At 40.3% G+C, this 13,219-nt stretch overlaps 1 protein-coding gene across 2 annotated transcripts in view; it reads right to left on the reverse strand.

Annotated features, from left to right (window-relative positions):
• Window positions 1-11,338: 11,338 nt before the first annotated feature.
• Window positions 11,339-13,219, reverse strand: part of hsd17b3 (hydroxysteroid (17-beta) dehydrogenase 3) — a 34,800-nt gene continuing 32,919 nt past the window's right edge. For both annotated transcript variants that reach the window (XM_029716518.1, XM_029716519.1), the window contains 5 exons: window positions 13,076-13,110; window positions 12,802-12,883; window positions 12,602-12,667; window positions 12,015-12,164; window positions 11,339-11,787 (listed from right to left, as the gene is read on the reverse strand). In XM_029716518.1, coding sequence (XP_029572378.1) covers window positions 11,692-11,787; window positions 12,015-12,164; window positions 12,602-12,667; window positions 12,802-12,883; window positions 13,076-13,110 — 429 coding nt within the window. In that variant the 3' untranslated portion in view covers window positions 11,339-11,691. The remainder of the gene's footprint in view (window positions 11,788-12,014; window positions 12,165-12,601; window positions 12,668-12,801; window positions 12,884-13,075; window positions 13,111-13,219) is intronic.

The raw sequence follows: 13,219 nt of genomic DNA on the forward strand, positions 1-13,219 counted from the left end.
TGAAATCCATAGATTAGGGCCTAATGAATTTATTTCAACTGACTGATTTCCTTCTATGAACTATACCCCTGTAAAATCTTTGATATTGTTGCATGTTGCATTTATATTTTTTGTTCAGTATATACACTACCAGTCAAAAGTTTTACAACACCTACTCATTCAAGGGTTTTCCTTTATTTTTACTATTTTCTACATTGTAGAATAATAGTGAAGACATCAAAAGGATGAAATAACACATATGGAATCATGTGTTAAACAAATCAAAATATATTTTATATTTGAGATTCTTAGAATAACCACCCTTTGCCTTGATGACATCTTTGCACACTCTTGGCATTCTCTTAACCAGCTTCACCTGGAATGGTGGGCTTTTGCACAGATGGTGCTCCATCTATGGCGGGACAGAGGGCAGGCCTCTGGACTGTAGTTATGAATGTGTCTCCCTCTGCCAGATGGATGTATTGTATGATCCCCAAGAGCAACTGGTGGCACAGAACGTGAAAATATACTGCAGCAGGTAACTTCGATTGTACACTACATCAAACCACATTTACTGCATGCACGCCTGTTAGCAAAACTATGTGTAAATATGGGATCAGAGCATGACAATGTTCTATTTCATACCAAGACTTGTTGGTTATCGAGGGGCAGTGTTGTAAAAAAAAATTGCATTGAGAGGAACTGTTGTCATTCCCAGTAATGTAAAAACTGACTTGCTTGACTTTCCTGTGTAATGAAAATAAAATGTGTCTCATTGCCTTTGTAAAACTGAACGAACTGAATGCAAGCATGCAGGGGAAATACAAAAGCATTCTACAGATGAGTAGAATGCTTTCCCTCAGCTGTGCATGTTTCTAATAGCAAACAGCATCAGTAAGTTTCCCACATGAGTGATGGCTGCTCACCTCCACCGCTTGGAAGAGCACTTTGGGGCCTACTTCCCAATCCGTTTGAATGTGGTCCTGGCTCAGTTGACATGCCGGTAAGTGAAATCGAACACCTGATCGAGCTGTCATCTGACCGAATGCATTCACAGGTCACTACGGATTAATTTTGGCTCCTGACTCAATGGGAATAACCTACCCTGCCTCAGAGCATTAATGCCGCGTTCAAAACAACTGTGGACTCGGAAATCTCCGGCGTTCGACTTCAGTGTGTTCAAGACAACTGGCAACGAGTTCCGACTGGGAGAAATATTTTTGAACTGTAATCCAATTTGGGAACTCTGGGCCTCTTTCTAGAGCTCAGAATTTCCGACATGAAGATCACTGACCTTATGATTTGACCTCACGTTTTTCAGAGTTTCTAGTTGTTTTCAAAGCACCATAAAGCTGCATTCAGCGCTTTTATCTGCATTATAACCAAATATCAATCCAGTTTGGATGTTACAGCAGAGATGAGGTGCGCACTGTTGACAACGCCCCTGAGTACCGGTGGTGAGATAAGATACATTATGTCAGACTAATTTGCAATGGATTGTCATAGCCCCACATTCAAAGTATGTGATGGTAAGTTGAGAAGAAAATCAGTAGTACTGTTTTTCAATTGACTGCCATAGCCCCAAATAAAATAAATAAACACTGGCTGTTAATTACATCATCTTTTTCACACGGTTGGGATCGTGAGAATTTTCTGATATCAAAATGGGGTTGTGGGCCAAAAAGGGTTGGGAACACATTCCGTAGATGCACCAACTCCACCAAGTTTAAGGAGTTTTGGAGATCATTTCACATGAGAGGTGCAAAAAAACAAAAAGTAGATGAACCTAACTTGGTGGAGATTGAAGCGATCTCCAGGGTTAGCCATCCCTTAGACCAGGTCTGGTCATTTATTCGTCTGAAGGTTAACAATGAGGTAAGGTATGGTGGAAGTTTATGCAAGAGGGCTTTATAAACAAAAAGAGTGCAATGCATCGATATACGAGACTTCAAGGACGGCCAGCCTACTTTCTGATACAAAATGCAATGATGTCTACTGAACCTTTCGCTTGTAATAAAGCGCAATGCGCTATGATAAACTGCGCACAATGGCTTCAAACAGTGACAGCTGCATTCATATAGATGATATTGCCGTTGTAAATAACCGGAATGAATGTTGACTGAATTACTTGTTTTCTGCTATTTAACTAAAGACATAACCTGTTCCTATAGAAGGCTATTTTAATTCTTAATTTCTTAATTTACTCATCAACATGCTTTTTGAAACATAGCTTTTCGAATTGTTGCCAGGGAAGAGAGTTTGCAAATGGGGCGATAATTATTTAGGTCACATGGGTCACCACCTTTTTGAAGGGGGAGTATATATGGGCCGCCTTCCAGACCCTGGGGATGGTACGAGAAATAATTATACGGTTAAAAATATGTGTTAAAGATTCTGCAATCAGAGGAGCAGAAAGCTGCAGCAAGAAAGGGTCAAGCAAATCAGTCCAAGTGGATTTGTTTTTACATCAATCTTGCGCAAGGCGTTTAGCACATCACAAGTAGAAAGTTGTTGAAATGAAAATAAAGATTCACTATAAATTGATGGAACTTCCATCGAAACAACTAGAGGCTGGGAGAGGGGCAGGCAGTCGACTGGCTGACCAGGATCAATTAAACCACCATTTATTAAAGAGCCTGCAGAGATAAAATGCTGATTAAAAGCATCCCTTACAGGTATCTATTATTTCTCAGTAATAATGCAATGGAGTCTGACATCGGAATGAATCGGGCGTAATTGTGCCATTGGAACTGCAATGAAAGGTGTATATTTAGTGCTCTCTTCTGGCTATAGTGGCCATAGCAGTCTGTCATGAAACTCATAGAGACAGAACCCCAAGTGCTGGGTCGTATTCACTCGGAATGAAACAGTATCAAATGGGGAGGGACTACCTGAACTTTTCCAGTAAGAAATACTTGCTTTTCTTTTCCATTGTGAAAAGTTTTGCTACAGTGTGCACTGATAAATAGGACTCTGTTTTATTATGAGTGATAGGTCAGTTACAAATCTGTGCTTCCTTCATCAGTTGATTCTGTTCAGTCATTGAATTGTAACCATGGTTCTAGGATAAGTCAGAATTATTTTTAATGCTCAAGACAATTAAATCCCAAACATCCATAGATTACTTATCAACAGGTTAGGGCTTGGGCGAAGATTGAACCTTGGTGTGGACATAATGCTACCCAGCTAACAATTTCTAGGGTGAGAAAACATTTTTGTAATGTTAACTGTAATGTTCCCCTAATGCTTGAGTGTCCAGTTTTCTGAGGGTTAGGAGAACATTCTATCAACATCCCACCAAAACATACACAGAACATGGTTGCCATGTTCTCAGAATGTAAGATATTAATGTTATAGACACGTTTCATGGGAACCTTAGCTAGCTAGCTAATTGAGGCTGCAGTGCATGCGCTTTCTCTTCCTACAGTTACAATAACAACAACTCCATTCAGAATATTAAGTAGCAGCCTACCTATTGACTCTTGGTCGTTGTAGCCTATTCTTCTCTTTTAACATTTAATTTCGTCATTTTAATTTAATCTTCCATTGATTAGACATCTCCTAACTTTTGCCACACATGGAGGCTCTATGACTGTAGCCTATTGCCACTTTGATGACTTATGATTGACCAACAACAACAAGCAACACAGGCCACACTCCACTGTTGTGAAAAGCAAGAGCAGCAGCTTAAATTATACAATTTATCTCTCTCGCTCTATACTGCAGCAGTCGCGTTGGGGTCTGTACGGGCACTTCCAGACAAGTCAGTTACAATCACACATACCCAAGATAATCATATCAGAACCGGCCCAGACCACGGGACACAGGTGGATCCGTGAAGACCTATAGAGTAGGGTGACTCCCCTAGCAGGTCTACCAGGTCTAGGCCACCCGCAACAAGGACAAACACCTTAACCACTGCGCCAATAAGGAATATCTATTTTCTTATTGAGCTAGTATAGTTAAGCCCTGTCTAGAAGAAACCCAAATCCCTTCTCCTTAGGCACTTGTGTAGATTTTAAATAAACTTGATAGGTGTAAGCAATAAGGTGAATGCACTTTAAAGTAAATCTCAGCTCTGTTAAAAGTACACTCAAGGAAATATTTTATTGATCATAGTGATTCAGGAGTATCATTGAAACAGGTTAACATGCCCACCAACGTTAGACAACTATACGGAAAGCCCTTAAATTGCTGAAATATGCAAATAAAATCAATGATGAGAGAATAGTCAGATTAAATAACTGATACAGGACATTGACATGATGGCATAGCAGGAAGATCAGAGTGCTGTAGAACCAGCAGATGTGAATTCTAATAAAATAACATTTGTCACATGCTCCAAATACAACAGGTGTAGTAGACCTTCCTGTGAAATGCTTACTTGCAAGCCTTTAACCAACAATGCAGTTCAAGAAATAGAGATAAGAAAATATTTACTACATAAACAGAAGTAAAAATAGTCAAATAAAAAGTAACACAAAAATAACGAGGCTATATACAGGGGGTACCGGTACCGAGTCAATGTGCAGGGGTACAGGTTAGTCAAGTTATTTTGTACATGTAGGTAGGGGTAAAGTGACTATACATAGATAATAAACAGCGAGTAGCAGAAGTGTAAAAACAACAGGGGGGGGGGGGGGGGGGGGTCAGTCAATGTAAATAGTTCGGGGGTCATTTGATAAATTGTTCAGCAGACGTATGGCTTGGGAGTAGAAGCTGTTAAGGAGCCTTTTGATCCTAGACTTGGCGCTCCGGTGCCACTTGCCGAGTGAGAACATGTTGAATAATAATTTCTTTATAAATGAACCTGCTCAATGTAATCATGTGTGTCAAATATGTAAGTTGAAAAAACTGTATGTGAGTATCCCTTGCCAACAGACAAAACTGGCTTGGCTTGGCAAGAGTAATGAGATGTCTAATTGATGTTTTTGGGGACACAAATGTTCTCGCAATGTCTCATGAAACATGTCTAGAACATTAATATCTTATGTTCTGAGAACATGGCAGCAATGTGCTGTGTATGTTTGGTGGGACGTTAATGGAATATTGTCCTAACCCACAGAAAACTGGACACATGAATATTCTTGCAACATCCCATAAAACGTGTCTATATGTGAAATTATGAGAAGTTCTAGAACATGAATATGTTAAATTATGAGACATTCTATTTGAAATTAAGGGAATGTTCTCTTGGAAAAATTCCAAGCACATTCCTATAAAAACGTTAGTTGACTTATGAGACTTATAAGGGAACGTTCTCTAAAGTTATGGGAATGTTTGTTGTTAACTGGGAAGGGTTAGGCCTAGCTGAATTATGGCTGTAAATACAATGTATTACTATTTTACGGTTAGGGTTAAGTCTTTTATCCTACTTTCTATCCTACTCCTCTTTGGGACCTGTAAGGTGCAGGAGCCAGGTTCTGGGAAGCTCCGGCTCAATTTAACTACTGCTAATAATAACAAATAACAGACTCCCAACTTCCTTTTTCTGCTTGTGATGACCATAAACTCCCACTAGATGGTGACATAGACTGAAAATATTTTACATGTTGGCATGTTACATTCTTTGTTACACATTACATTCTCTGGATAAATGTCAGCCAACCTAATATGCTCCCATGACACTGGTTTATCAGTGAGACGCACAAGACATGCTGGACAATGTTGGGATCGGTGTGTGTGTGTGTGTGTGTGTGTGTACGTGTATACGTGTGTCCTTGTCTGCCTTCTTTTGCCTGTGTGTGTGTTGTGTATTATTCTGTCTGCCAGTCTGTCTCCCCTATATCTTGCTGTGTGTTAATAATTGCTCAATCTCTCTCTTTCTCTGCCTTGGAGGGACTCCAACGGTAATATGCAGAACAAAGAAAGATTATGGTATAGGTAAATCTGACCCCCTTGTTAACATCTATCTGTCTCTCCCTCTCCATCCCTCATTTCCACCTCTTTTCCTCTAACTACGGTATAATTGACCCTCTCCTAATCTATTCCCCCTTTTCTCCCTTACCATAGGAAGATAATTCATTATGACAGTCCATCCCTCCAGTCACCCATTGGTTAGCCAGTCAACCTGCTCTGACAAGCTGGCACAACATCAGCTATGGTAAGTGGGATGAAAAGTTATCAGTGCTTCTTATAATTTATTATATGTTGCCCTGTTGGTTTGCTGATTTTCCCATCAGCCCATAATTGAGGCTTACTGTATACAGTTGAAGTCGGAAGTTTACATATACTTAGGTTGGAGTCATTAAAACTCGTTTTTCAACCACTCCACAAATTTATTTTTAAGAAACTATAGTTTTGGAAAGTCGGATAGGACATCTACTTTGTGCATGATACAGGTAATTCTTCCAACAATATTTACAGACAGATTATTTCACTTATAATTCACTGTATCACAATTCCAGTGTGTCAGAAGTTTACATACACTAGGTTGTCTGTGCCTTTAAACAGCTTGGAAAATTCCAGAAAATGATGTCATGGCTTTAGAAGCTTCTGATAGGCTAATTGACATAATTTGAGTCAATTGGCGGTGTACCTGTGGATGTATTTCAAGGCCGTCCTTCAAACTCAGTGACTCTTTGCTTGACATCATGGGAAAATCAAAAGAAATCAGCCAAGACCTCAGAAAAAAAGTTGTAGACCTCCACAAGTCTGGTTCATCCATGGTAGCAATTTCCAAACGCCTGAATGTGCCACGTTCATCTGTACAGACAATAGTACGCAAGTATAAACACCAGGGGACCCCGCAGCCGTCATACCACTCAGGAAGGAGACGCGTTCTGTCTCCTAGAGATGAACGTACTTTGGTGCGAAAAGTGCAAATCAATCCCAGAACAACAGCAAAGGACCTTGTGAAGATGCTGGAGGAAACAGGTACAAATGTATCTATAGCCACAGTAAAACGAGTCCTATATCGACATAACCTGAAAGGCCGCTCAGCAAGGAAGAAGCCACTGCTCCAAAACCGCCATAAAAAAGCCAGACTATGGTTTTCAACTGCACATGGGGACAAAGATCGCACTTTTTGGAGAAATGTCCTCTGGTCTGATGAAACAAAAATAGAACTGTTTGGCCATAATGACCATCATTATGTTTGGAGGAAAAAGGGGGAGGCTTGCAAGCCGAAGAACACAATCGCAACCGTGAAGCTTGCTTTGCTGCAGGAGGGACTGGTGCACTTCACAAAATAGATGGCATCATGAGGATGGAAAATTATGTGGATATATTGAAGCAACATCTCAAGACATCAGTCAGAAAGTTAAAGCTTGGTCGTAAATGGGTCGTCCAAATGGACAATGACCCCAAGCATACTTCCAAAGTTGTGGCAAATTTGCTTAAGGACAACAAAGTCAAGGTATTGGAGTGGCCATCACAAAGCCCTGACCTCAATCCTATAGAAAAATTGTGGGCAGAACTGAAAAAGCGTGTGTGAGCAAGGAGGCCTACAAACCTGACTCAGTTTCACCAGCTCTGTCAGGAGGAATGGGCCAAAATGCACCCAACTTATTGTGGGAAGCTTGTGGAAGGCTACCTGAAACAGACCCAAGTTAAACAATTTAAAGGCAGTGCTACCAAATACTAACTGAGTGTATGTAAACTTCTGACCCGGGAATGTGGGAATGTGATGAAAGAAATAAAAGCTGAAATAAATCATTCTCTCTACTATTATTCTGACATTTCACATTCTTAAAATAAAGTGGTGATCCTAACTGACCTAAGACAAGGTATTTTTAACAGGATTAAATGTCAGGAATTGTGATAAACTGAGTTTAAATCTATTTGCCTAAGGTCTATGTAAACTTCTGACTTCAACTGTATGTGAGGGTTAAAAGCATCAGTTTTAGTGATTTACTGTAGAGTGTAGACAGACAGACAGAAACAACGGCCTGGCTGTCTGGCCATCTACTCCCCACCATGCTGAACTGCGCTCCCTGTCTGTCTCGCACCCTGGAGGAGACTACACTGATGAGAGTTGCGCTGTGCGTGTTTGATGAGAGTTGCAGACACACGCCGTGCGTGTTTGTGTGTATCCGTAGAGATATCCTCACACTCTTCTTCAATGGGTGTTCTGTAGGCCTCCACACACCATGAAGGACAAGTTCCTATTTTCTCTACACACACACACACACACACACACACACACACACACACACACACACACACACACACACACACACACACACACACACACACACACACACACACACACACACACACACACACACACACACACACACACACCACCGTCTCCCAATTGGGAAATGATCCCCTACAAATACGTATTTGAAATACTATATTCAAATACCTGGGTGAATGCCGTGTTCACATGCTAGTCGGAAATAGGAAACTCTGAAATGTTTGACTTGCTAACTGGTTGAACACGGCACGTGTATAACTACAGCCAGTTAGCAAGTTGAACATTTCTGAGTTTCTTAGTTCTGACTAGAGTGAGTGAGTGTATGTATGTTAGTGTTTTCAAATATATGCCAATACTTTCTAAGTTTATTTCAGAATACAGTAGAGACAGAATCTAAAAGCCCATGGTTGTTTGGCAGGTATTGAATGTCTTATTGCCATTTTGCTGAAATATTCTCAGAATAGTGTACATTTCCTGCACTGTAAAACCGGATAAGTTCTGGCTACTTAAACATTTTTAGGAAACTGATTACCTTAAAACAATTTAGTTAAGAAACTTAAATAGCTGAAGTGTGGAGTACAACATCATATGAGTAATTCAAATACAGTTTTTTGAGTAAGGTGTACTTACATTTTTCATGTAAGTCAACTTACAATAGTTATTTTGATTTCTCTATACATAAAAACACTAGTTAAATGTAGTCAATATGGGGAAGTGAGCACTACATAATCTTTTAAACTCAGTCACTTTTATTTTCTCCCCAATTGGTAGTTACAGTCTTGTTCCATCGCTGCAACTCCTGTACGAACTCGGTAGAGACAAAGGTCGAGAGCCATGTGTCCCCCGAAACACGAACGTGCCAAGCTGCACTGCTTCTTGACACACTGCTCACTTAACCCAGCTGCACCAATGTGTCAGAGAAAACACAGTACAACCGGTGACAGCATGCATCTGCCTGGCCCGCCACAGGTAGTCGCTAGAGCACAATGGGACAAGGACATCCCGGCCGGCCAAACTCTCCCCTAACCCGGACGACACTGGGCCAATTGTGCGCCACCTCATGGGTCTCCCGGTCGTGGCCGGCTGCATCACAGCCTGGGATCAAACCCTGTTCTGTAGTGACGCCTGTAGCACAGCGATGCAGTGCCTTAGACCACTGCGCCGCTCGGGAGGCCTAAAGTCAAAGTCAATAAGTATAAGTTGCAATACTTGAAATGTTTGCGTTTAGCAAAGCCCACCTTACTTAGAAACTATAATTTACCATTACTCAAATGTAACTGTAAATTGACAGATTTTTTTGAGGGGGAAACTGATTACCTCAATTTGATCAATTAGCCTCTTTGGGCTAGGGGGCACTATTTTCACGTCCGGATGAAAAGCGTGCCCAAAGTAAACTACCTGTTACTCAGGCCCAGAAGCTAAGATATGCATATAATTGGTAGATTTGGATAGAAAACACTCTATAGTTTCTAAAACTGTTAAAATAATGTATGTGAGTATAACAGAACTTATTTGGCAGGCGAAACCCCGAGGACAAACCATCCAGGAAAGTTTTTTTGAGGTCACTGTGTTTTCAATTTGGTTTCTATGGGAAACTATATTTATGAGGCACCTGGTTGCAGTTCCTGTGGCTTCCACTAGATGTCAACAGTCTTTAGAGATTGGTTGATATTTTTCTTTTGAGAAATGAAGAAGTAGGGCTGTTCAGTGTGAGTGTCAAGCCAAGTGGACTCTATTGTTTGTTGCGCGCGACCTGGAGCTCACTCCACGTTGATTTTATCCGCTATTGAACACAGTATATTCCGTCTTAAATTTGATAAATTATTTACATTTTAGGATACCTAAGGTTGGATTAGGAAAGTTGTTTGAAATGTTTGGACCAAGTTTACAGGTAACTTATTAGATCATTTGTAGTCATGTTGGGCGAGTTGGAACCGGTGTATTTCTGAATCAAACGCGCCAAATAAATGGATATTTTGGGGATATAAAGAAGGAATTTATCAAACAAAAATACCTTTTGTGATGTTTCTGGGACATTTTGGAGTGCCAACAGAAGAAGATCTTCAAAGGTAAGGCATGAATTATATCATTATTTCTGACTTTCGTGTCGCACCTCCCTGGATGAAATATGTTTGTCATGCATTTGTATGATGGGGCGCTGTCCTCAGATAATCGCATGGTTTGCTTTCGCCGTAAAGCCTTTTTGAAATCTGACATGGCGGTTGGATTAACAAGAAATTAAGCTTTATTTTGGTGTATTGCACTTGTGATTTTATGAAAGTTAAATATTTCTAATTTCATTTGAATTTTGCGCTCTGCAATTTCACCGGATGTTGTCGAGGGAACGTCTAGCCGTAACAGGTCAAATATAATCAGTAAATACAAAACAGTTAGTTAACTACACTCAAAAAGCAAAAGTTCAGAAGCGTTCTGTCTTCCTGTGTTGGCTTTAGCCTAGAGCTCCGAGAGCGGTTGAAACATGAGACACACGTTTACGTAGTTGATTGGCCCAGTAAGACAACAGTGCCACCGGCCCTCTCTTCCTTCACTGTAAAACTTTTGAGGAAACCTGTTGCACTAAATATATGAGTATAGTTACATAAAGTGAATTTGTAGTAATTATTCAAACCGATAGAGTCACTGTGACCCTGTAGGGGGTCCAGATTTAAGTTGTATCAGCTTGAAAATGTTAAATATAATTTCCTAGTGTGCCTGGTCTTTTCAAATGAATTGTAGAGTTACCACCCATGACTGTATTTGTTAGTGACAGAGACATGGTTGTTGAATTCCTAGGCAAATGTTATGATAATAATTAAACTTTGTATGACAATACATTACATATCTTATAAGACCTTATTTTATATACCCTTATACAGTGGTCTGAAACTCATGGTTTACAGGCCACATCAGTCCTTCAAGTAGGGTTGCAGAATTCTGGTATCTTTCCCAAAATTCCCAGATTTGTAAAAAATCCTGGTTGAAGGATTTCCAGGAATCTTCCAAAGGGGAAAATTTACCTGCATTTTGTCCTCTACCTGCAAATCACATTATGCTGTAATTTCTATTGGAATCCAGGCTGTTAGGCTATCCAACAGTTTAAATTTGTATTCACGCGCAACCTGATAATGACTGCCAGGGTTAGGAACAATGGGATGAGACCGCCTAAGCCATTTAAACTGGAACAACCATTTCAGTAAGAAGTTCAAAATTCAAACTAAATTATTGGATTAGTTTTTATAAAAATGTATGTTATTTATCTTTGTGTAGTATAAGATTAATCAATCAATCACTCAATGTACATTAAAAAACACAGATTCCAAAAAAATCAACCTGTAGCAGAGCATGCTGGGAAAGGTTGGAGTGACTTCTCATTTTGAGTCAGTATCACAAAAACATTGATTTTGAGTTCAACTTACTAGAAGTATGAGTTAAAAATGCCTGTACAGTCCTCTTGTTTTAGAAAAACATACATGTGAAAAAGTTATTTAAAAGGCATCATATCTTATTTTACAGACATGCATACAGTACATGATGATAAAATAGTGCATGTATTGCAGTTGATCTCCTATGACCTATGTCCCCACTCTTTTCTTCACATACTCCAGTAGACTGTCCTGCATGGTCTCACTGTGGAGGATCTGCTGAGGAACAGCCTGTACCATCCAACCCTGTAAAGACAACACACAGCGCACACACACACACACACACACACACACACACACACACACACACACACACACACACACACACACACACACACACACACACACACACACACACACACACACACACACACACACACACACACACACACACACACACACCTGTTTCAATGACTAAAAACAAGGTAAATACTCCTACTTTCCATATGTGTAAATGTTCTGATGTGATTTACCAGTACTGTGTGACAGATGCTGCCGTAGGTCTTGTCCCCGGCTTGGAGGTACTCCAGGGATGTCCTGACAAAGTCCTCCGCTGTCAGGGTCACCATGTTGGACTTCTGGTAGCCCGTCATGGGGGTGGACACCCCAAATGGAGCCACTGCCTGGACACAGAGACACAGGGAAGAAACATAGACATAGAGTAGACAGTGTTGAGGCCAGTTCCATTTAAATTCAGTCAAGTGGGGAAGTGAATTTACCTTAAAATTCAAGAATAGAAAAATCCCATTTATTTCCCTTACGATTTTTCAATTCTTGATTTAGCTCACCTCCTGAATTCACATTCACGTTGCTGTACAAACCAATGAATACAATTTGTATTTATTTATTTTACCCTTATTTTACCAGGTAAGTTGACTGAGAACATTCTGATTTACAGCAACAACCTGGGGAATAGTTACAGGTGAGAGGAGGGGGGGGGGGGGGGTGAATAAGCCAATATGCACCGTCAGTACATGTACAAACAATTTGAGTGCCCTCCCCCTTTTATATGAATGTAAAATAGATCCATGCACACTGATGCTTGGATGTATCACTGCACCTGTATCATGATTCTTTTTGCTTTATATTCAGCCTGCAGACCTTGAGAGAACCTCTCCACAAAAACCTGTACAAAGACAGCAAGACAGAAACATTGAAATCACTTTGATTATTTGTTACACAAACTACTAATTCCAGAAGCATCGCGTACAACTGACCGATCATCCTGTGCTTAGAAAGAGATAGCAGTTCTGTACTAGCCTTTGATGCGCAGTACATGGTGTACATGGGGGAGGGAACACTGGCAACACCAGAGGAGATGTTCACGATCACTCCCTTCCCTCTGCAGAGGAATTAGACAGTCAGGATTACTCAGGTTCTCCTCTCCTGACATTCATCAACATATGTTCATCCAGTAATTAACAGGACTTTAGATTGGACTAATTCTCGTTTCAGTATAAATAAATTGGACTTTTGATTAATTGACAATGTGAAGTCTCAAATATTGGCTTGAGGAAAACCTCTCCAAAAACACCTCTTCTCCATCCCTGGCAGGACTATTTGGCACATCTGTGGAACAAAGACAAGTCAGTTAAAAACAAAGACACTTAATTAAAGGGATACTTCGGGATTTTGGCAATGAGTCAGATGCAGGGCCGGCGCCAGAAAAAAAATCCAT

This window comes from Salmo trutta, chromosome 27 (assembly GCF_901001165.1).
Source record: "Salmo trutta chromosome 27, fSalTru1.1, whole genome shotgun sequence".
Lineage (NCBI taxonomy): Eukaryota > Metazoa > Chordata > Actinopteri > Salmoniformes > Salmonidae > Salmo > Salmo trutta.